Source organism: Aptenodytes forsteri, unplaced genomic scaffold (genome assembly GCF_000699145.1).
Source record: "Aptenodytes forsteri isolate BGI_AS27 unplaced genomic scaffold, ASM69914v1 Scaffold1, whole genome shotgun sequence".
Classification (NCBI taxonomy): Eukaryota; Metazoa; Chordata; class Aves; order Sphenisciformes; family Spheniscidae; genus Aptenodytes; species Aptenodytes forsteri.
In genome coordinates, this window is record NW_008795035.1 from 1,372,384 (window position 1) to 1,396,922 (window position 24,539).

General features: G+C 41.5%; 2 protein-coding genes across 2 annotated transcripts in view; one reads left to right on the forward strand and one right to left on the reverse strand.

The window, feature by feature from the left end:
* Positions 1-5,006: 5,006 nt before the first annotated feature.
* On the forward strand, positions 5,007-13,109 carry LYSMD2 (LysM domain containing 2). The gene is made up of 2 exons (XM_009276474.1): positions 5,007-5,344; positions 12,330-13,109. The coding sequence occupies exons 1-2, from the start codon at positions 5,007-5,009 to the stop codon at positions 12,379-12,381; spliced, it is 390 nt and encodes a 129-aa protein (XP_009274749.1). The 3' UTR covers positions 12,382-13,109.
* A 5,666-nt stretch (positions 13,110-18,775) lies between these two features.
* Positions 18,776-24,539, reverse strand: part of SCG3 (secretogranin III) — a 30,456-nt gene continuing 24,692 nt past the window's right edge. Inside the window, exons 13-14 of the mRNA XM_009276602.1 lie at positions 23,813-23,893; positions 18,776-19,338 (exon numbers count right to left, since the gene is read on the reverse strand). Coding sequence (XP_009274877.1) covers positions 19,220-19,338; positions 23,813-23,893 — 200 coding nt within the window. The 3' untranslated portion in view covers positions 18,776-19,219. The remainder of the gene's footprint in view (positions 19,339-23,812; positions 23,894-24,539) is intronic.

The following is a 24,539-nucleotide window of genomic DNA, read 5'->3' on the forward strand; positions in this document are numbered from 1 at the left end:
ATCTTAGGACCTGCTAAGATGCAAAGGGTCGGCGGCCCGTTCTGGTGGTAAGTGGCTGAAGCTCGCGCTGCCCGGGACAGGGCACAGGCCCTTCTCCAGCACGGGCTGACAAGCGCTGGGGCTGCGGGACCGGCCGGTGGCCTCTTCGAAGGGAGATGCGCTTCCTCCCGCAGAGTAAACCTGTGCTCACGTGACAGTTCACCACTACGCTCGCTTCAGATTTAAAAAAAAAACCCGTGTAATTAAACTTACCGTGAAAAGAATAATTATTTTGAGGTTGACACATAGGCTCTGACAAGAAGAAAGAATTTCTTCCAGTAGTTTCAGGGCTAAAAATTCTTCCGTTGTCACCTAGAGGTGATTTACAGCTGATTTGAAAGTGTTGCTGCTTTTCTGCTCTCTTCCTATAGAGAAGAAAGCTTACTTCTGTGGAAGACGTTGAAAGGGTTGTGCCAGCCCAAGATATGCAGAGTCCAACAGGGTCTACCAGCAGGCCCTAACACACTGCCATTCCCCAGAGGGCAGAGCTCACCTACCCTGCCTTCGTTCCAGGTTATTTGGGGCCCCCTGAGCTACCAACTGACGTATCTATGTGCAGCTTCGGTAGTCCCAACATGCGACATTGCTTGGGGCCAAGCAGCTGATGAGCATAGCTAACAGCGTGGTATTAGCACACAGTCAATGTCGCTTTCACACCAGCTGCAAAGAGCACCTTCCAGTTGGGCTCTTTCTGGAAGAGGTACAATGCAGTCCCAAATTGATAGGTTCTGACTGGAATGGGTTTCCTTTCCTCCTCTGGTTCTGAAAGATCTGCTAAAGCCTTCCAGCAACTTCAACAGCATTCAGCCTTTGTTATGAAAAGGGTTAAAAGTCTGTTTCTCTTCCCTTAAGAAAGATTAAGCCACTTTTTACCAAATCTTGTTGACAACAGGACTAATGGCATTTTGGATTTACATTGGTCCACATTAAAACAAAGTTTTGCTCACTGTGGGTGCAAAGCAAAGTGACCTAGCTGCTCACTGGGTTGGGTTGATTTTTTTTTTAATTTATTTTTGACAGCGCTTTCCATAATGGATAAAGTCTCTGGCCAAAATGATTTAGCTATGTTCTTCATTCAGAAGTGTATTTGCTCACTGCAATAAGTGAAAAAATATAAACAGATTACTAAAATAGTAGTTTTCTAGAGAAAAGGCATTTCTATGCACTTTACAACTTCCTTTCAGCTAAAGTGAAGTTGTGGATCAGACCTGTACAGTCTGGAAAAAATAGGTTTAACTTATGAACCATAAACTTTGTTCATAGCATGAGTTTAATAAGCTTTTGCTGTGCTAATGATGCATTTAAAATATAAATGCTGGTTTTTTTTAAACATCTCATCTGTTATTTGATTTAATGTTGCTAGTATTCTGCTTAAGAAACCAGAGCTGCATCATTATAGACTTCGATTGAGAAAGGTTAAACTGACATGAAATGTCCCTGAGAGCAACGACAAGTTAGCTGAAATCAGCCATTGTGTTTCTGCTTTAATGGGTTTCAGCCCAGGATAGGAATGTATGCAAACATGTTTGCTTTTAGCAAAATGAAGAATCTTACGTGTTCACGCAATGACAAGGACTGACTTCCTCTGAAGAGTCATTACGTTTGCTTCCTGCATCCTGTATACTTGGCTGGCAGTGAGAGCTGCTGTAGTGGGAACATCAGAATTATCTATGGTGGCCATTGCCTCCAGTATTACTGTTTTTTAGAAGTTTCCCCTTGTGGTTTTCCTCACTGGGAGTTACTTTGCAGCAAGAGGCATCCTGTCCAGTGCCTGCCTTGGCATGACATAGCATAGGCAGTTTAAGATGGATGAAAATGTTGGGGGGAGGGGAGAGAGAGAGATATCAATGTGCTTTGTTTGGCCTCATCCTCTGCCCTTCGCCCCTCTCCCCCAGATACCGTCTATTAATCTTGTATGGCTTGTGTTCATTAGATCTTCCTTTGAACACCATTGGGTAAATTAACACCGGCAATTAATCTTCAGTATCATATTTATGGTTCAGTTGGAGCGCTGTTTTCCATCATACAAAGGTATCCCTTTTGAGGGGAGAAGGAAGAGGACTGTTTGTTTCATTGTCAGTAGAAGCAGTTGTGATGGGTTAGTTCAGCACCGGTTTATGCATTAGTGCAGCTTCAGTTAAAGTATTAAGAGCAAAGGCTTTAGCACGTGCTTTCACTATTATAGGTCCGTAGCTAACAGAAATTAGTTCATTTTTCGTAGCACTAAGAAAACTAGTGTTAAATCCTGTTCTCCGTACACCTATGAACGTATGGAGTCATACTGAGTTGTAGGAGCAGTATATATTACACATATCAAGTAACCTGCTCAAGGCTGAGGGATGTTCTTTTTAGAACCAAGTATTTCCCATATCGTTGTTACTCAGTGCAGAGGTGCACAGTCTTCCAAATGCCACAAGATGTTATTTAAATGGTATTTTAGGAAGAAATAACCAGAGGTAGAGTTACAGTGAAGTAGGAGAGAGAACAGCAGTACGGTGCATTATTTATCAGCTATTGAAGCATCACCTTCCAACTCCCCTGTAGTAGAGATCTCAGTTTTCAGCTTGTGTGTTGTATTTTTAGAGAAAAGCTCCAGCTAGCATTTTAAACATTTTTTTGATACCCATCAACACAAGACAACTTTTAGATATTTTTACAATTGACATTTAAACTAGCATCTGATGGCCGTTATAGGTCTCATTAGTACGTCAAGTGAAGCTTCCTTTATGCCCTTCAGATGGTACTCAGCTTGGGAGAGAACTTAGAGATACACCGCATACTGTGTAAAGCTAACTAAAAATAGTTTCCAGGCTTCAGGAACTGGAAGAGTAATGAGCTTCTCTTGCTTGAAGTAGTGGCTTACTATCTGACACTGGATATTAGTTATTCAGCTTTTGAAAGTGATTATTAAATCTAATCATTCCATCACTTAGCCATCTGCAGCAACAGGTTGGGGTTGTCTTTAAGTAGAGAATACCATTTTTGTATATTTAATGGATAGAAATAACTTACTGCCGACTTTACTGTACCGTTTTCACTACTCTCACTCTCCCAGACACCTAGCCTTTCTAGAGAGAATCTCCTATTTATTTTTACGGAGAAAGATTTCATCAGGCTTCCAGGACCCAAGCAAATGCATCCATACATGACACCAGATCTATAATGGCATTGCAGCAGATACTCTTACCACACAGTACAGGTCTACATTGCGTGCAGGAGTTTGTTCCACTTCTGCAAGTGGCCACAGTCTCACATCTGCACAGAGAAGACAGACTAACATCTCTGTGGTTTTCCCTTGGTTTTAGACAGCTTCCCCTGCTAGTATGTTCAGTGTGAGAAATGCACAGGCATGTTAACCCAGTTATTATCTGTTAACAATGGTCTTTTCTTTTGCAATTGGGAAGGACTCCAAATAGCGTCAGAGCAAAGTTTAAAGAGTTTAAGACTGGCAAGCATAAGATGGTAGAGCAATTTTTTCATCACCTGAGTGCTGAACTGAAGATACTTCAGACTTTGAGGTAGTGAGTGGCTAGTGCTTAGAGTGTCTAGCTTTTTCTGGGTGATTATACTAGCAGTAAGACTCCTATTATTACAAGACTTAAAGTTTTTATTCTTACTCAGTTTAGCTCTATTTAGTTTAATAGAAATCAGTAACACTTTTAATGCAGGCAAGAGGTGTTTTCAGTTCTCTTCATACTTGTTTTCAAGCAGGTTTTATTTAGAGTGCATTTATCATTGCAGTACTGTAGTGATTAGGAATTTCTGCTTATTGCAGTCACCAGGGGACCAGAATGGTCATTTTTCTTTCTTTCACTTAGGACTTTTCCTAATGAAATAATGAGTTCAAGTTATAACTAAAGCTTACAGTCACATAATCATGAATACTGATTTCTGTGCCTTTTTAAAGCTTGCAATTGAGAGATAGGAAGATAGTTTAACTGTTACTGACTTGGAAGGGAAATTTTGATGAATAAGAACTTAAACAACATTCGTAGTAGGGAGATAGTATAAACATTTACTGGGAGCTTTTCTTCACCTGTAAAGCAATGGAATTTATGATAGCTTCTCAGGTTAAGTATAGAACAAGTGGGGCTTTATGCATTAGTATGCTGAGAAAGATGGAGTAGTCTTCTTGCTTCTGTCATGAGATCATCTGTACTGATGAGTAGGTTGTAAGAAGTACTTTGGGTAAAAGTTGCATAAAAAGTATTTAACAGTTATGTGGTAGCTGTTACCCTGCATTATTACATACATGAGGTTACTGTTGATCAAGCTGTAAGTTCAGTTTACTGGACAAATGCAGCCACTAGTCTATGCAGCTGCATTACAGAGTGTTTAAGAGTCCCCCATTCTTTTCACTGCCTGACTTCTCACTGAAAATCAGGACTTCATCTGAAGTCTGAATTTTACATCAGCTAGGGGGGGAAATACTACGTATGAGGCATATACTGCTCTTCAAAGACTTTTGGTGCTCACTGTTCATAACTAGCATGTCCTGGAATGCTCAAGGTAACTTTATTGCCCCTCTTTGTATTACGCATGCTTTTTACCAGAGAGTTCACCTACAGCAGCTGCTAGCAGTTCTGAGCCTTACTCTAATATAAATCCAAATTAGCAGCACTTTTGCGATAGGATATTTATTCTTTGGCAAGTTGTTCATGTGAGCCTGTAGAGAGATTGGAAGACTGTTCAAGAAAAGCCTCTTTAGGTAGTGCAAGACTTTAGAAAGACCAATATTTTGGAGTCAAGTCTGCATAAAAGGAAGAAGCTCGGGTGTTGAGTTAACAAGGCTAAGACAGAACATACACTCTGAAATCAGTTTGAATGCAAAAAAATCCTTACCTGAAGTCATTGCAGCTGCAAAGGAGGTATAGATTTATTGTAACTAAAGATTACTGTACTACTTAAAGTTAGTACTTTATACTTTGCCAAAACCTAATAACTTACATTTTTCTTATCTTTTTCAGATGGAACAAATAAAGAGGGCAAATAAACTGTTCACTAATGACTGTATATTTCTGAGGAAAACCCTGAATATTCCTGTTATATCAGAGAAACCATTACTGTTCAATGGACTTAATTCACTGGAGTCTCCCGAGAATGAAACTGTTGACAGCTCCCCTTCTTGTGATGAAGGACTAGTGACAGTTCAGGAAGAAAGCAGTTCTTCTCCCAGTCCTCAAGAGCCTGACAATCAGCCCACTGCACCAGAAGAACTATCTGCCAGAGATTTCCTACAGAGATTGGACTTGCAGATTAAGTTATCCAAACAAGCAGCCAGAAAACTAAAAGATGACAATGTCAGGTAAATGCCTTTTTTAGTATTAAGCGTCTTAATCTCATCCTGAAGGCTTTTTAGTCTAAGCCTAACCCTCTTTGTGTGGTATCTCAGACAGCAGCTGTAGTTTTAATTTGTCAACAGTAAGTCTATGCTATTATCATGCACCAGATACATTCAGAGCACACCGTTAGCAGATGCCTTGATACGGCAGTGATAAAGGGTGCCTCACAATACGTTGTTTGTAGAATAGCAGTAATATTCCATGAAAGCTAGAAGGCCAGTATTCTCCAAGATGTCTTGCTATGTAAGTGGGCAACTATTTAAGCAAACCCATAGTTTTCAGTAGAGTACTAAGCCAAGGCCTATGAGGAAGCTGACTGTGTACAGCAAGGCATGATTGTGTTTTTCTTCTGTCCCAAATTGCCTCATAATTGTGTAAATATTCTCCATGTTGCAGTTTCAGTTAAGCTATCTAATCTCCTTTCCCTGTGCAGTCCCTCCCGTTGTGGATCCACCTACGTAGACTTCTGTCTTTTCTTCAGATTTCTTCTGCAGCCAGGAGCTCCCACACACTTTACTCCTAGAAAAAGCAGTACCTTTTGACCTCTGCCACAGTGATTATCCCCTCACATATGTAGGCATCCCATGGAGAGTACAGAAAGACTTAGAGCAAGAATGGACTTCAGTAGTGTTTGTTTTCCCATGTCCTCGGGACGAAGCTTCCTCAGCTTGTTCACAAGCAGTCTCTTGGGCTGGTTGTCTGGCCTGTTTATTCTCTGCAGAAATTGCCTCAGTGGGTGATGCCGAGGTGGCCTTTCTCATGACAACAAAAGGTATGGCTGCAGGGGACTGGTATCGCTTCTCTTACCAGAGAGCTGGAGAGAGGTTATGCCTGCAGATACATACTTTGCTTTGGCAAATTTGTTTAATGCAAAACTTCTTCCATCATCCTGGCTCACTTCACATACTCTGATTTTGGGTGCAAGCAATATACTTTCCATGTTAAGAAATCCAAATCTATTGAGCATGAGTCCCATCATTTCTTCAATAAGTTAAGGGATTGTTTCAGCAACTTAAAATCTTTGTTCAATAGACAAAAATTTGAGGGGGAGCAGTATATTGCATTTAGCAATTGGACAAGCCTCATTTGGAGAGATAGCCCATAAGACAGCTTAAGGTAATTCATTACCTATTGCACTCCACATACAACTCTCCGTTGCCAGAGGGACACTGGTTCAGAGTTACAGTCTCAGGGAAGGCCGGAACGCTTTCACATCTTGTTAACACACTTGTCCATTATTTTCTTTTGAATTGATTACATGAAAGAGAAAAAACAGTTGTTGGAACTCAGATCCTTCTCTCTTCAAACTCATTCACTTGCATTGTTATATTTGAAACCACGTAGCATCTATCAAAATGTGCCGCTGCTGACTCTCAGATCATTAGACATATGTATCTAAGACAGATTAGAGTAGGTGTTGACCCAGCAGTTAAGCTGGGTGACAGGAAACCACAGTCCCTGCAAGAGGAAGACAATTATTTTAACATCCTTTCAACAAAATAACATGCTAATTTACAGAAGGAAATTCACTTAGACCTTGCTGCACTGTGAGCAGAGCCAGTACAGTGAGAGTGACACTGCACAAATAGTACACTGCTACTACTAATATCCATTTCCTATATTGCTTAAGTTACAACTTGGGAAATGAGGGCCTGGTACCAAATTTCCTCACAAGGAATAATGGATACAGGAGGATGAGTAACTTTCCCACCTCCTGTTCAGATTTAGAGGGTAGTTTTGTTAATTATGCATGGAGCACAGATTTTTATTGGTCATGATGCTACAGAAAGCATGAAGTACAGAGCTGCAGGCTATCTGCTGAGCAGGATGTTATCTAAAGCTTCTGAAGAGAAAAGCTTCCTGTCTGTCTGATAAAGTCTTCATAATGTCACCTTCCACCCCACCACCTCTGGCTTTCAGCCATGGCTCACGAAAGCCGTCCTTGCCTTATCTTCTCCAACTGTGTTCACCCCTTTACAGCCTGAGAGGAAGTGCCAGAGGACCAAAGTGAATGTTTACTCCTTGCAGAGAGCAGGAGTAGAGGGAGACCGTTGCCGAAAGCCCTGGAGATACTTCTCAGCTACGTACCATCAATGGTATTTCTGGGCCCGCACTGGAAGGTGGCAACATTCCTTACTCAGCTCCAGCAGCTCCCCAGGAGGCACCTGTTCTCCCTCCTGCCTATACCTTTCTTGTCCCTTGCTTGGAGCAGGAGGCCCTGAAAATTGGACAGCCATCATGATAGTAAACCAGCCTCATGAATATGCAAATTTTCAATTTTAGAGTGAAAGCTATTTATGAGATTAAGAGCGCTGTTTCCAGCTACTCTGGCCTTCTGTATTCAGATTGCCTTGTCAAGGCCTGTTTAGAGTGACATGCACCAGCACTGCAGTTTACTTAAGTGCCTGTTTGAGAGTAAGAAAGGAGCGCCTAGAGTTACATCTACTACCACCAAAAGGGACATTGGAACTAAGAAAACTGCAAGCAGAAGCAGACTATCAGTTCCAGAACTTGAAGAGTCATAACTTCTCACCATACCCGTGAGCCTGATTTGACAGATGGAGAGAATCACGACATCTCTTAAGTTGCTCTTTACTTTGGTCTCCCTTAAAGTTGCCAAGAATGCGTGCATATACATGCACTGATTCTGATCAAACTGTACAGGCAGTTTCATAGTCAGAAACTGCCTTGTGCTACAAAGACAGCTTAAGGTGAATTACAGTGTTTAATCGTAACTCTTGAAGTCACCCCTTTAAGTGCTCTCAAAGGAATAAAGTATATTAATCTCTAAAGCCAGCTTCTTCCCAGCTAAAGCCTCTTGTTGTTAGGTAGAAAAATTGAGCACATAGGTGCAGATTTAGACTAGTTATTAAACTTTAATAGCCATGCAAGTAGATGAGCATTAAAGATTATAGAATGTGATCCACTCGGTTTGTGCCGGCTGCCTTTCACTATTAGAGTTTATGTAAGCATATGGCTAGATCTGCATGTAATACTACTTTTACTAGAGAGTTTCACTGAGGAAGACATCACTGGTTAATGAGTCCCCCAGTCAGGCATATTTACCCAGGATGCAGCTCTAGGTGAGCAGCTTAAGGCAATAAGACCTGTTTTTCTTTTTGAGCAATATTTTTATAATAGGCCAAAAGGAACGCGAAAGTATTAGTATAGTTGTTTGCAGCATATGTCGCTAACTCACATTTTTGCATGTTAGGGAAGAATACCCAGTATTAGTTTTATCCACACATGGAAGAAAAGCAACTTGTAATAGTTTGAGAAAATACAGTAGTGCTTCATCTTGCCCAAAATGCTGTTATGCACGTTTCAGTATGCCGAAATGGAAATTAAGTTTAGTGATGCTTTTTGTATCAGACAGTTGAACACCAGAGGTCTAATGCAAGGTCTTTATAGAGTCCTTAATATTTTAGGGTGGTACTGTGGGAAGGTAGGCTAGAACACTAGGGCCATACACTGTGCTTCTGGGACAGGTCACATCTTTCTGCATTTGCCTTTTAGTGACTCACTTTGAAAACCTTGTAATTGAATAGAGCCACTCTAATCACTGTTGCTTATACGAGCCAATATAATTAACTGGTGTGCAGCACTGGAACAGAACCATAGAATCATTTAGGTTGGAAAAGGCCTTTAAGATCATCAGTTTACCAACCGTAAACCTAACACTGCCAAGTCCACCACTAAGCCATATATTGTCATCTGCTCAGTTGCCTCGACCTGAACCTAGGACAGAGTAGGGTGTTGAAGCATTTGAAACTGATAACTAATTGAGTTAATTTGCCCAATAATTGCTCACCATCATTGGCTGTCAGCTAAGAAAACAGATACCTCAATAAAGGAGGCTGCCTGTGGAGAATCCTGTTTTCAGACTTCCAAAAGCTATTAACTCAGACTGCTGCCTGGTTTAATTGTGGATTCTAGAAGCATCCAAGCATCAGATTCGCGTTTACTTGTTCACACTCAGATGTGCTTGGTCTTACAGAAGTGGTTATTAGCATTTTTTATTGAGGCCTGATGCATATGATAGCTTGCAGTAGATGTCTTTCAGCTCCTGTAACCTGCTGGGCAAAGTGGCAACAGCAAACGGGAAGAGACAGCACTACGAAGCATTGTAATGCTGTGCTGTTCCTTTCCCTTTGCCGGAAGGAGAATGTTGCACTGACTTACCACTTTGCTATCTTAAGCATCTTGAAAGTGAAGAAAATTGTTTGGTCATTAAACATACACGCACTGTCGTGTTGCTTGTGGGCCACGGGCTGGAGCTACTACTGTGTAATTTTGTTTTGTATAAACCTTGGCTTGTTTTTAAGCCATCAGAACAGACTTGTACTTGCTACGTACACTTCTGAAGATCTACATTAGTAACATTTCCTGGCCGTTACCTTGGTTTGGAGTAATGTGTTGTAGACCTCATCACATAGCCTAGTACCGCAGCCTGGGACAGAAGGTTTAGGAGCTGTTCTTGCCAGCCCTTACTGCCAGCTACAGCATGCCTCAGCCGTGGTCAGAAATTTGTTTTGCACATTACAGGCAGTCACTGCTTTGCTTAGGTTCAAGCGTAATGACCTACTACGTGGCTCTTACGTCCCTGCCACGAACAGAAACCCCTCAAAGCTGGCTGTGACTCAAGTGCCAGTCTTCTGCCCTCTGCTGACAACTGCCACGTAAGAGCCCATAGCCCAAATGCGTATTTCGCAAGGGAATTGGAGACGAACAGCTTAGACTAGCTGTTTTGTTACTTTGATGTCCGAAGATCTGCTGATACAACATCACTATTGCAACTCTTCCATTCTCCATATTCACCCCTACTATCCACCATAATCAACCGCAGCTAATTTCAGTCTGGTGGTTGGCTGTTGCCATGTCATGATGGATGTCATTCCTATATTAAGGCTTTCAAGAAAAAAGAGTGAAAGGCCAATTCTGACAGCCTCTGATTAGAAGGAAGGTCTTTTTGCTGTAACTCTGCCGCATTTTATTCTCCTAAAAGGGGAAACATAACAAAACTAAGAAGTACAAAGTAGTTTTCAGAGTACAGCATAGAAAGTAAGCTTCTCCCCTACCGGACAGTCTAAGCTCTGAAAACAGAAGTTCTCCTCCATCCTCACAAACTAGCAGGAGATTGCTATTTGCAGCTGTGTTCTGGGCATATGTGGCTAGAAACCCATTGCCCCAGAAGGGCATATATCAGAGCTTCAGAATATACTTTTTGAAATACTTAGCTTCAGCCAAGTAGTTATGGTTGAATTTTACAGTCCTGCAGTCCAATCTTACAAGCTTGGTATGTTGATAGGTTTCAATTCTGAAAAAAGTTTTAAAATGTATTGTCTTGAGACTATAGATCAAAAGTGCTCTAGTGCTTATTCAACTAAACGTGAATTGTTTGCTCCCTTACTTTACTGTCATGCCAGGTATTAGGAACAGCATCTGCAAATTATAGTATTCTGTGGCAGTTTTGCAATGCAGGATTGATGATCTAAGGAAAGATACTACTTAAATATGCACAGATCATCCGTATCTTAAGAGTCATGCTTGGCACTGGGTCTGTAGCATCACTAATGTAGATAGATGTAGTACTTGTAAGAAAGGCTAAAAGCTGTTTTCAGTACTACTGTAACCACACGTCCCTGCAATAACTACCAGTTTCATCCAAAACCTGTTTTTTTGAGGTTTCATTTTTTTGACAAGATTGTTTCAAGGCAAAAGCAATATCACGTCTTTGGCTTAAGGAGATAATTTTGCTGGACTACCCAAGAACAGGGAAGGGCTGGGAAAATGAGTGCAAGTTACTCAGCTGCTTGGTTAGTTTGTAGGGTTCTTTCCTCTGATTCTGTTCTGGGGGGGTTACATGAAATTTAAATTATAGATAAATAATCATGTTTAGAAGTTAGCAGGGAAAAGTCTGCATGATTGGGGTTTGGAATAGTATTGAAATACATAGTTTTTACCTTATACCACTATTAGACTATTGGAATAACTGTACCTTTGTATGGAGGCACATACAGTATTAAAAATAACTGGAAATCCTTTGAAGCTCAGAGTGTAGCAACTGTTAAGTCTCTGTTCTCACCAAAACACTAACATTGGAAGCAGCTTTAAGAATAAGCTCTCAGGAACATAATTTTGAAGCTGCAGTAGTAGAAAACAATGATCTTCAGAGAACTTAGCATGCTTGAATTAGTACTGGATGCTTGAATTAGTACTGGATGCTGCACTGCAACAGGTTTACATAACCCCTTTTTTTATAAAGGCAATATTGTCAAGCAAAGAGTAGGCAGACTGATTTTTCCGGAGGATTTTTTAATAGCAACACTACTTCAGTTTATCCAGTCATTGCAATAACAACAGCACTTGTGGGCAGCCATTTTCTCCTAAGAAAATCCAAGTGATCAGTCTCAATGCTGATTGATGCACCTGAAGTACACGAAGTACACCTCAAGGAGCGAGTATCCTTGCAGCGTCAAGACACAGATCCAGCTACAGCTATGATGGACTGCTCCTGTTCTCGCCTCATTTGGTCCATCTGCACCCCCTGCCTTTTCAAAAGGCTGAAACAAACCTACGACTAAGCTTGCTTTTTTAAAAGAAGGAGTTGAAAGCAACGGTCCTGGAACTCCAGCATGCCTTCCACTTGTTTGTCCTTTGCAGTATTTCTTATTGATTTGGCACTGTAGTGTCAGGAATAGTTCATTAAACTCGAAATACGTTCTGATGTTGTTGAACTTACACAGCGTTCTGTTCTTGAAACCACATAACGAGAACTCCAGAGATGTATAATGAACAGTAACGTACTGCAGGTAGTATTCCTGTTAGGCAATGCCAGTCTTAGCTATTTTGATCCATTAGGAAAACTTTATCAGCATTTGCATTGCAGTTTTACTGTTGAGACATGGCGTGTGCCTGATCTGATGATTATGATCATTTTCTTTTTAGAGAGGAGGAGAATGAGGAAGGTCCCTATGCAGCTTCTTCGTATCACCAGTAGAAGACAGATGTGATGGCCTGAAAACTTTCCGTGAAATCAGTTCTTAAAGAACTAAATGGTCAATAATTCAAAAAACCAAGTCTTTTGGACTCATCGTCTCGATGTACTTAAAACAAGTCATGAATGGGTAATTGCACTGAAATTATGACCTCTTCTGCCTTCCGTAGGCTAATGTCCTTATGCTATATCAACAAAGGGTTTAAGCCTTCCAAAACTAGCAATGGCCTTTAATACCCCTTCTGTGCAAACTGTAGCATGGTAGCAACAATATATCCTTGAGGTCACCTTTATGCAGGATGTTGATCTTTAGTAAAGATTTTGTAAATACTTGTTAAAGTGAAATTTGTTTTAAGTATTTAAAAATATTACATAAGTTTGCTTGTAAATGACAAACTGTGAAAATAATAGAAATTTACTTATTCTGCAAACACAGGCGAGTTTGCTGTGGAAGTTTTGTCTACTTCAGGGCTGCGGAACTAGCCCCGGGCTCTGTGTGCGTGTCTGTGCGTGGTTATGATGTATTCCTAGAAAGGGGAATTCGACTTGTTTTGGTTAGTTAAAGCCTTTATGGTTAAACAACTGTTTGCAAACTGGATTTCTGCTAATAAAAGCGAAGAGTTACAGCAAGAGATTTTTCTTTGTGAGATACGACGTTGGAATATCAGATGTGTGTTCTTGTGTGCAGTTATATTTTGTGTGGTTTTAATTTAATAAATACAAAAATACCGATGTGTCTGTTCATAATGAAGTCAGCTCGGTTCTAGTCTGGTTTTTGCGAAGAATGCTTTGTCTAGTTACATGAGCTATTAAATGCTAATTTCAGGGCAAATAATGTCCTTTACCTTTACCATCTAGCTCACTCTCCTCAATGAGACCTGTAAGAACTATTTGATCTAGTTGTGCGGTCAAGGAAACAGTATTAGGATTGATAAGAGCCACGCTGGTAAGCCTTCACTGTTCTGAGAAGAGATGCCAGTACTCAAGCCTGCACGTGGAGCCCACCTGAAGCTCGGGAAGGCCGAGTGCAGCCTGCATTCCCTCTTTGCCCTGAAGTTCATGTATTAGCAAATTCTTGTTAAGCATCCTACAATTTTTCCTCAAGTGTTCAATAAGATGCTTTTTCCTATGTATCAGCTCATTTATAGAGTTTATTGCTCCCGCAAAGCAAAAACTTTCTGCAGTTCGTTAAGATGGAAGCAATATAGAAAGTTACACTAATTTACTAAAACTAGAAATAAAAATTCAAAGCTAGACAGGAATTGGTATTCCCCTAGAGCTTGCAGGAACTCAGACCAGGCAGGCTCATTCAAATCATCTCTAGCTCTGGTCCTAAAGAGGAGGTCTGCGGTGGCACACAAATTAACAATAACAGGGAAAGCTTAGAGTGAACAGAAGGAAGCATTGATTTTTCTTGAAGAGGCCGGTGAATTGGTTTTAGGTCTTGCATCTTTCTTAAATTGGGATTTGTATCTATTCCTTACAGGATAGTTAATTTCAGTAGGATGTTACCAGAGCCAGAATAAACTACGTTGCCAAAGGTGACCCTAGCTTCAAGCCCAGTTATATTTTACAATACTACAGAAAAATTTAATCCTTTTCTACCGAAGACCTGCTATTGTAATACCCTCACCTATCCAGCACACGCAGGACCAGGGTGCTTTGCTGAGCAGGCGAGCAGCGCAGCTTTCCTTGCACAGCGGGCACACCTCCTGGCAGCCGCACGACGCTGACCAAGCTGCTGGCAGAGCCGCATTTCACTCCATCCTTCCCAAGAGCGCTGCCGTGCCTGTGGGCTGGAGGACCTTCAGGACAAGCAACGGAAGATGGGTGACACCGTTTACATCTACTTTTCCTGACTGAGAAAGCCGTACAGAAGTGCAAGGGAAGAAGCAGCTGTGCCAGCCTGGAGATGTGGTTGGGCAGAGACCCACCGCCGCACGCCCTTCCCCTCAGACGCGGGCAGATTTCAGCCCAGCCCCACAGCTCGGGCCAGCAGCACCCCGATCGACCCACAGCATCTCTGGAAACCCCACCGCACCAGCGCTCAACGTGGCATCCGTTGCAAAACCGTGAGTGTAACCCTGCAGAGACACCTAACCCATCTGTTCCACACAAGCGTCTTCCCACGGGGAGGGTTCCAACGTGGCCGTTAACCGCAACGCAGGCTGCCTGCAAGAGGCCCTGCCTTGCTGGCCGCGGCCCCAGAGCAGGTCTCCACTCCTTGCCTGCTACGCAGACACTCGTCACAGCGCCCCAAGGGCACACTCCGCAGCACCAGGGCAGAGGGGGCCTTCGCTTTTGCTTCCACTCCATCTTCCCTGGCTCTCCCAGCCCTATTCACCAAAACCTGCAGCAACCACTCTCCCCCGGCCCTGGGGGGAGGCTGCTCTTTACGGCCGCAGGGCCTCCCAGGCGGCCCTGGGGGCTGGCGAGCCCCCGGGCACAGCTGGGCCCTGGCAGAGCCCCCGGGGGCGGCTGGGTCTCCTCAGCGGGGCAGCAGCTGCGGGCAACCTGGCTTTTGCCTGAGCTCCGATTAAAGGGGGTTCTCTGTCCCGGCAGCCTATTGCAACGTGGGCGAACAGTTACGTTTCGTTCTGTTTAATTCATGCCTGTTCCTGGTTTTCGGGTAGACAGATGCGGTGTTTCGTAATCCCTGGGGCAAATACAGGGACCGAACACCCATTTTTTTAGGTACAGGTGAAATATTTTTAGAAACCGCTTTAGCGTGCCTCTGCAAGTTTCTCGCACCCCTTCGTTGGTGTGAGGTCCTGTGACCCCGCGCCGCTGCTGCGCGGCTGGGCTGCACCCCTGAGCGGGGCGGCTGGCCGCCCCCGCCTCCCAGCAGCCGCCCGATGTACCCTGGGTCTGCTCAACCCCGAGGAAAACCGCGCAGATGAGAGAAAATGGTGCCTGGAAATAGTCTATCTGTAACATACACGGAGTAATTAAAGATGGGAGTTTTCCTACTCTGTAAAAAAGGGGTTTTTGGGACTCTGAAATAACTAATGTTTTCATATCTTCATCCACATTGTCGTATTATTACTCAGTAAAATGACAGTTTTTCCTGTGTATTTTATATATTGTTTATACATTATCCTGTATATTTTGCTTCTCGCTCCGCCTTTAGCCTTCCTACACTTGTAACTTCACTCTTTGTTTATATATTTATACTGGTCCTACAAGGTGTGGTTTAGGGTTGGAGTGGGGCAATTTCAGGCAGAAGTGAAACAGTGCAGGTAAAATTCCATGTTTTGCAGCTATTCTGTGGTGGGAAACCTGCACGTCTGTAGTTTTGTTTTTACATACTAATTCAGTCAAAGCTTGAAAAGTCAAAACCGGGGCAGGACTTGGGCTAGGATCTTGCTATATGAAATGCAGGACGCAGCCGATAGGAAGTTTTCATTTGGGACTCATTCCAACGCGCCTGGAGGCTGCTAAACCCCTGTGAATCCAGCTCACGCAGCCAGCAGGTGCTGTAGTTGCGTCCGACGTTCTCAGAGGGGCATCCCCCTTCCTGCAGCCATCGCGGTGAACTCCTGTTGCTCCGCGGTGCAGGACGTCCTCAAAAAGCTGGGCAGTGGATAGAAAAGAGGCGTTGCCTTTAACACACAAAAGCAGCCTGGTACTACTGTAGCTTGTAGTAAAGTGTTTAATAAAGTACAGTATCAGAAACAAGAGCCTAATAGAAAAGCTGAAAAGGTGAATACCGTATCGATTGTACTTGTTACATTTTCAGGGGTCATTTAGGGAGTGAAGGGTTTCCGAAGGGTCCAGCAGAGATAGATACAAACAACATAGAAACCGATTTTTGTCAGTTTAGAAGCAGAGATGCGGAGGTGTTGAAAATACCTTTGTCGCCGGGAAAAAGGAAAGCACTGACAGGATATGCTTTACGAAGTATGTACTAAACACGCTAGCAGCGGATGTCCAGTGCTAATGTGCCCCAAGTGCTCCCTTCAAAATAAGGACTGATCTGTGGTGCAGGCTGACGCTCACGTCACTCGGTTTGATTTTATTTAGTGTACGTAACAGCCTTTTGGAAATGCAGGGTGATTCATCCGGCTGGCTGTGTTTTTACTCTCTAGTTCTGAAGGGGACGATGTTCATTTGACGGACCAGCAATGGAACCAGTATTTGAAGCCTTCAGATGACAAGTTTAATGGGCTTGGGCAGGGTAGGAGGTGAACCTAGTTTGGCGAACGCAGCTGAGATTGCTCATCTGCCCGTCAGAGGCCTTGCTCTGTTCTCAGCTAGCCCTCAGGTTGGTCTAATCGCTCTACGTATGTACCCCAAGTGATGCACAGCAGCAGGGTAAGCACGGAACAGGTCCAAGAACATGCGTACTCTGAACTAGAATCGGGTCATACCCATTGTTTGGACTTTTTTTTTCTAAATGATGTCATCTATGCTTTGTTGAAGTTATAAACTTTGCAAAACTGAGAGGTTAAAAAATATTGTACTAGCCTTTTTGTGGACACAAACTGTTCATAATCACGGGTCGCTAGATGACGACAGCTCTCCATGAGTACCAGACTCCTGCACAGACTCCCGAGAGGCCAAAGTAAGAACCTAACTTCCAGTGAAAAGTAAAAATATTATTGTACTACTCATTATGTTGACGGGAGAAGAAAGTTTGCTTTTTTTTTTGAAGTAGCCCTTGGGGAAGGAAAGTTTGTCCTTTCGTTTTGTAAGTGCAGATCCTAGATCGCTACCACTTCCCCAGCTGTAGAGCTCTATGGTTCGTTACCGCTCTCCTGGTTTCTTTCATAAATCCAAAAGCACACTCTTCCAGTGCGACATTCACATAAGAAAGTACGTCACAAGCCGTTGCAGAAAACAACCGAGATCTACAGGGACAAGAAGAAACTCTGTTCTTTGGGAACATTAGCAAATCATCATCATAAAAAAGCTAAGGGGGTTTAGATGAGAACAAACACACTGATTCAAAGTAACAGGAATTCTTTTTTCCTAATTGCTTTCTGCAGCCTTTCTAAGGGACCATTTTTCAAACGGGAAGGTTACATTGACTACATTTCTGGATACGGTTTTTATCTTAAAATAAATACCAGCACTAGTGACTGGTACTGCAATGCAACGATCCCTATCAGGATGTCTACGAGCAGGCTGCAACACACTTTTTGTCTGCTAGAAAGCATTCGTTGGCTTATGTACCATCAGTTTTCAAATAGATATGCTGTTACACCTCATTGCTATCACAGCCATTTAATATTTGCTACCAGTAATGTTCTGTTGATAATTTATGTTTTGCAGGGGTTCCAAAGTTGACTTCAGTTGGCTGAGAAACATTGCTTCTCCTCCTCCTCATCTCCCAGCTGGGCTGAGAAAATAAGGAAGGAAACGATCTGCCCGTTTAACGTTTACAGAACATTGTGCTGCGCAGGCAGCGCTGCAAGTCAGCATCTGCCTTCGCTGGCCGGCAGATGCCAACCTCTGCATCAGCTAACATTTTTTGACCCTATCAATCTCAGAAGTATCACGAGTTTTTTAAAAAACATCAGAGCAGGGATAACCTCAATTATCGATGAAGAACCTGTAGGTAAAGAGAACAGGGCTTTCCTGGAGTTCATTTAGACAAACGACTGCCGCTGGGGCTAAGTCTCAGGACTTACATCTTCTGGAACTTGGTTTAAAATTTACTTTTCTAAAAACTTCTTTACCTTTAATCTTCCTTCATGAAGTTCTTGATCAGAAAATTATCCATTCACTTAAATATAAAAGATCTCATAAACCATTCTTTGAAAACTGTCAGTTGAGGAAGAAGGAGGGCAACATTTTTGTTTTCTTTTTTCATTCCCTAGGAGGTACCAAATTCTTGGCTAATGATAGCATATATATGCCCAAAAAATAGTTTTCCAAAACAATACTGCTCAACACAGATCAGAAGTCAGTAAACACACCACAGCCTTGATACTCGGAGATGCTGATATGATAGGCTGTTTAAGTCTCTCTGAAAAGCAGGACCCATGTTCCTAAAACCATCTCTCCTCGCAAACTCCCCTTCCCATGCAAAATGACTTGAGTTGCTTTCCTTTTTTTTTTTCTTTAAAGAAAGTAATGGCTATTTACACGTTATCAGGCTACTCACATCAGGAATTCAACTAATGATGCATGCACAATCATCGAATGGTGCACCAAAGAGAGTGTTTACACATGCTGAATGAAGCAACGATGGGGAGGATACAGCTCTGTAATATGAAAGGCAGCTGTAGTGCCAAAGACGGATCAGTTAGCTCAGGACGCTGTAGTCCAGGTTACAGAATACTACGTAAAGGAATAAAAAAGGGTCAAGAAAAAGAAAAAGGCATTAGGATTTAAAAACAAGATTTCTGGATATAAATTCATATTAAGATTAATGAAAACTTTAATAGGTAAATTATTTTCAAATATTTTATTTAGAGAACTATGAACTATTTTCTAATAATGCCCTTTACATAGTTGCATCTATAGAAAGCTAGTGGAGTGAGAGCAAAAAGATGTAGCATTAAAAGAACTTTCCATCAGAAATGACTGGTTTATCTACAGAAGGAAACCGAATACAAATAATAAATGGAAGAGAACATTACATCAATATTTACCCTGTCAAATAGAGATTCAGTGTCAGAATTTGGCGTTCGGGGTTGATTTGCGAGTGTAGGAACACACAGTATGCAGTCGGTGTACGGAGCACTACAGCTCTTCATTTCTGCCTAGAAAGTTGTCAGTACAACGTAAACAGAGCATTTCTAATGATACCCTCAAAATAACAGATCATAAGTCATTGAGCCAGGAGTGGGGGAAGCTATATGAGTTTTCTACACGTTTGGCAGCCACGAGCTTTTTACAGGCTGCCATATATGCGTTTAATTACATCAGCCTCTTCCTTGTCCAGGATGCCCTTGTCCACATAAGCATCAGCTTGCTGATCAATGAAATCCCTCAGCTTTGACAGATCGTAGTCTGAAAAACAAGAATTCATTTGCACAATGAGTCATTGCCATTGTACCGCTTCACCTAAGAAACAATGTCATTGTGAAGTTTATCCAACAAACGCAATTTACCCAACATGAAGGGAAGTCACTACAAGTGCAACCTGTGAAAACGATTTAAAAAATCCCAAACACCCGCGCAAAGTCTTTTTACATGTCATGGTGCTTTTACTGTTCAAGAGGAAGAATCATCTCTTGCTCCTGATTGCCTGCTGGCAAATGCTAAAGTAAGAATATTTTCCGGTCCAGAGAGTTGATGGTCCAGTCTGCGTGCAAAAGCTGTTGTTAAAACCCTATTATTTTCACAACTGTCACGGATTCAAAAGAAAATATTGAATTGACTGTTTCCTACTGAAATCCCAGTAAAATTCCCACTTACTCCAAACACCTGTAGTGAAAATTCAAGAAAGCACCTTCCTGAAAATAAATCGAAATAATACAATTATTTACCTTGATACAGGACGTAATATTCTGACATGAAAAATACGGCAGTGAGTAGTCTTTCTGACAGCGTTAGTGTCAAAGTAGTCTTTGACAATCTTTGTACGTCAACCTGCGGTACAGTGCTGAAAGACACGTTCTCCTTCTCCCACGGACGGCTGCATCTGAGCAGCGTGATTCACACCACATACATGAAACAGACTTTTCCTATGCTGGAAAACATCACTGTTTTCCATGAAAAGAATTCTACTTTCAGGTAACATAAAGAGGTAACCTGTTGTGTAGTCGTAACTCTGGCAACAGATCCAGTGTATTCACACACAAACACAATACACGTTTCAGTGATGTAATTTACTGCATAAAATGTAAAGCTGAATTTGTTAGAATCACAAGTTAGTAGTCTGGAAAACGTCAGCGTCTTAAGGGTTCCTACTGAGTTAAAGGAATTATTATCTTTCACAAATACAGACACATCCTGAATTTTTCAGTATAAATTACTTATCCCACAGACAGAACCTTCAGAATATATTAATACTGATTTTGTAATGTACTCCAATGATTATCACCATACAGCAACAAGTGGAAGGACCTTCTCTCAAACTGTACATTCTTAACAAAAGAGACAATAATGACTTTCGTCTTTTTATGGTTGAGTGACCAAAATTGGATAGAAATAGAAAGACATTAAGAAGCAAATTAATGCTTGCAATCATTTTTGTAACAGTATAAGGCCATTTCAAGTGAGTAATACAGAAAACTGACGTTCAAAACTCCCCACTCCTCTCCATATCTGAGTTAATAGGAATTTTTCTATTTCCTGTACTGAGTCCGGGATTTCATGTCTGGTCTGCTACCAGCATTACTTAAGAGAATGTAACCTGCTTGTCTCTCCATCCTAGCTGAGTAATAGGGACAAACAGTACCTAGCAATTTAATAATAAGGTTGTGAGATTTCATTCATGTCGAGAGAATGAGACTCTCCAGTGAAAAATACCACGGAATGGAAATGAATGGCACAACAAACACCAAAATAATATAATATCCACATTATTCACATTAAAATTCCTGAGCTTATTTTTCTTCTAGAATAGTATTTACAACCATAAGATCATTACGTGGAGATGTGAAGGTTTAATTACTAAACATTCTGAATGAGTTTACAGCCATTAAGATACTATCCAATTCTGGCTAATTTGTATATCTCATGGCAATGTAATTTGATTTTTTTCCTAGAAATTGATAACTGTTAATTTCTAATACTTACTTACAACCTATTAATTTGGGCAAGTAATTAGAAAAATCAGCTTTGGCTTATATTCACCGCGCCAGCTGCAGCATTACATTGAGCTGTGAAACTGCTACAGTAAATGAAGTGAGGTCTTAGTTGCATATAAGATACTATAATTCTGGCTAATTTGTATATCTCATGGCAATGTAATTTGATTTTTTTCCTAGAAATTGATAACTGTTAATTTCTAATACTTACTTACAACCTATTAATTTGGGCAAGTAATTAGAAAAATCAGCTTTGGCTTATATTCACCGCGCCAGCTGCAGCATTACATTGAGCTGTGAAACTGCTACAGTAAATGAAGTGAGGTCTTAGTTGCATATTCAAATCAAGCCATTTGCCATTGCAATTAATTATAGAATTTACTTCCATTCCTAAATGGCCACTGGTAGTGTTACGAAACTATAAACTACCTAAGTATTTTGTGAAAAATCCGAACAGGCTATTTGCGTGTATTAGTTGAACGACTCAGGGTTATGTTCTCTGGAGACTAAACGCAATAGAATACCCGGCAGCCGACGTCTACTGCTGGGAGCGATGTTAAGTGACACGGGAGAGGAGCTGGTCTTAAAGAGCGTTGGTTTCAAAGATCAAGCCAGGTCTGGGAGAGACTCGGGATAGGCCCACAGAGCCTATATATTGTGTGTATGCAAAACAAACTTTGGACACAAAAGCCAATCAGGCCAAAATCTAGGCTTTTGACATGTTTCTCTTTAAATCACCCAGACCGCTCAAGTTTTCCTGCCTCCTTAATAGGCAATTGATATTTTTAAACTGGGAGAATGCAATTAACATTTCCAGGGTCATTAGTCACTGAATGAATAATAATTTCTACTGAAAATCATACAAAGTTAACGATCTACAAACATTTGCCTGAAGAAAACCTAAACCTCTTCAAGTATATTCGGTGAGTAAACCACTCCATGAATAGGGGTGGAAAAGACTGGCCATTTTAATACACAAATTACTTTGTGAATCACTTTTCTGCTAGCTCCCGGGTGCTGGCTGGAAGCGGAGAAAGGACTGATGAGCACATCACTATCGCCTAATCTTGTACTGAAGAAACACAGCGCAATGCATTCATGGTTAGATAAGCTTACCCCGACTGCACTTGCTTTAACATCATCCCAGGAGACCTGAATTAGCATTTTACAAAAATAAAAAGTATGGAAAGGCACGATAAAGATAATGTATCAGAAGAGCAAGAACACTATTCTAATTTTGTCGTAACTTACACTCACTTCAAGGCCCATTTCCATTGCCAGAGGACAATAAAGATATTTTAGTGCAAATGAGAATTCATCTACACAGAAAGCGTACATCTTAATGCATCCACGGGCAGATAAAATGCTATTGATCTGCAGTCACAGCCATTTTCAGACTGCAGTAGTGCGGAGGAAAGGTTCCTATGAGGAGGAGCAAGGGGCTGCCCAGTCAGTATGTGTGAGACAGAGAAATAATCACACGTGACTGTGGTCTAATTGCTATAACACTGATAAACAGAAAAAATTATTAGAATTGGCAGGAAAACTCCTGAGCAAATATGTATGTCTGTTGCTAGCTGCCATCGCTGCCAGTGTGCGGAAACGATTTTAAGAGGGGAAAAAATGAAAAAAAAAAAGTCCTTCCTATTACGGAGTTTCTATATAGGAAAATGAATGTGTTGGGCTGTAGGCATGCACTCATCTCTGAAATGTAATTCATATACACTTCAACTCACAGAGAGGGTGGCTAGATTACCCAGGGCTAATCTCATCTCAGATCCCCCCTCTGCTTGGCTGGTGCAAGAAGGAACCTTCTCGCCAGGCGCCAGTCATACCCCAGGGATGGATCTCTCGGCTAGGAACCTTCACTTACAGAGCGGATGACGGCAGGAGACCCAGCAATGGCAGAGAGAAGGGCTAGGAGGCTGGTTTTATGTAAGATCTCGAGGGCAAACATGATATGGATAAATAAAGATCCGTGAAAAATAAGCTAGAAATCCTGCTGCTGTTAGCTCCCTCCCTCCAGCTCTCAGACAGCCCTGCCTCCGAGGACGAGTCAAACGGTGGGGCAGATGGTGAGCATACCCTGTGCAGCTGCTTCAGTCGCTGCTCCCCTTCTACACAGCTTTGCGTGAGAGCTACAAGTCATTAGAGTTGATTTGGGCTGTAATCCAATATATCACAGTGCTAGTGACATAAGTTTGTATCTTAACTATTTATGGTTATGAAACAAAACTCACTGCTATTTGTGATGGCACACACAGTGCTAGCCAGATGCACGGAGCTTTTCTAGACACATCCAGACATTTAAAATACATTTACCTCACGTATAAAATCATAATTAAAAGGTATGTTGAACTAAGAAATGAAGCACTAGACAAAACTGACATACTATTACCTGGTGATGCGCAGACCACCGTGACTATCTGGACAGCACATGACTAACTTCTACCTGGTTAGTCACTGTGTGTTTTGTGGCCAACGCCTGTGTGAGCCAGTTTACGTGCATTTGCCTTAGTTTACTATTTTCATTCATTGATTTAACTTTTACATGACCTGTATTATTTAACTCTAACATCACTAATTATCACTATAATCTAGACAAGCACAGTTTCGCATTACTATTACTTCACTTATAACATAATGCTAAGTTATACCACACAATTTAAATTACATGCTTTGTAATATATGTGGTGCCCACCCCAATGTCAAGGCTTTTTACTTCATACCTTCTTTGTTACCTTGTTTGTTGTGGTTTTTTAGCCATTCTATGTTCTTCCTGATTGCTTCCAAATATGCCTCAGCTTTCCCTAGAGGAAAGGATGAGGGAGAAATCAGGCATGCACTTACATCAATGATTGATGCAGCTTGCTTAACTGAGTGAAGTTGGTCATAGCGAAGGCAGATTAAAACTATTCTTAGTTTCTGTTTAAAAGCTGAGTCCTGTCAACTTTAGTCAGGCAAAATTCCCACAGATGGCTAGCAGGTTTTGTCTGTGCAAGATTAGTCATCCACAAACTTAGGACCATGGCTTTTTTGATCTGTATATGTAACTTTTGATGGTATCTGCAGATACTGCATACGTGGATTAAAGGCAACCTGTAGCTTTTTGATCATAATAATTGTTCAGCAAAGATGAAGCTGTTAAGACAGCAAGGAATGCTTTAAATAAGACTGAGAGCTTTGAGTATCTCATATACAAAGTGTGGGAAAACCCCTCCATTCAGTAGTACTAACAGCATACAGCAAATCTAAGATCGTGATATTTTGGAAATACAAGCTGAAATACAGCTACTTACATTTACTGAGAAAAAGGATGTATTAAAACCACCACGATAACCCTTTGTAATAACTGAAATTTTAAAGTGATGGCTGGTTTTGGACCAGAAAGCACACGGGACAGAATTAGTTCAAAGATTACCTAATAAGGCCCCTAAGGAAATATTGCAGCTAATG

Bases quoted from the DNA above. Each gene is read 5' to 3' on its own strand.
- LYSMD2 (XM_009276474.1), top strand. From the start codon at position 5,007: ATGGAACAAATAAAGAGGGCAAATAAACTGTTCACTAATGACTGTATA. The intron at 5,345-12,329 runs GTAAATGCCTTT...TTTTCTTTTTAG, and splicing joins CTAAAAGATGACAATGTCAG to AGAGGAGGAGAATGAGGAAG.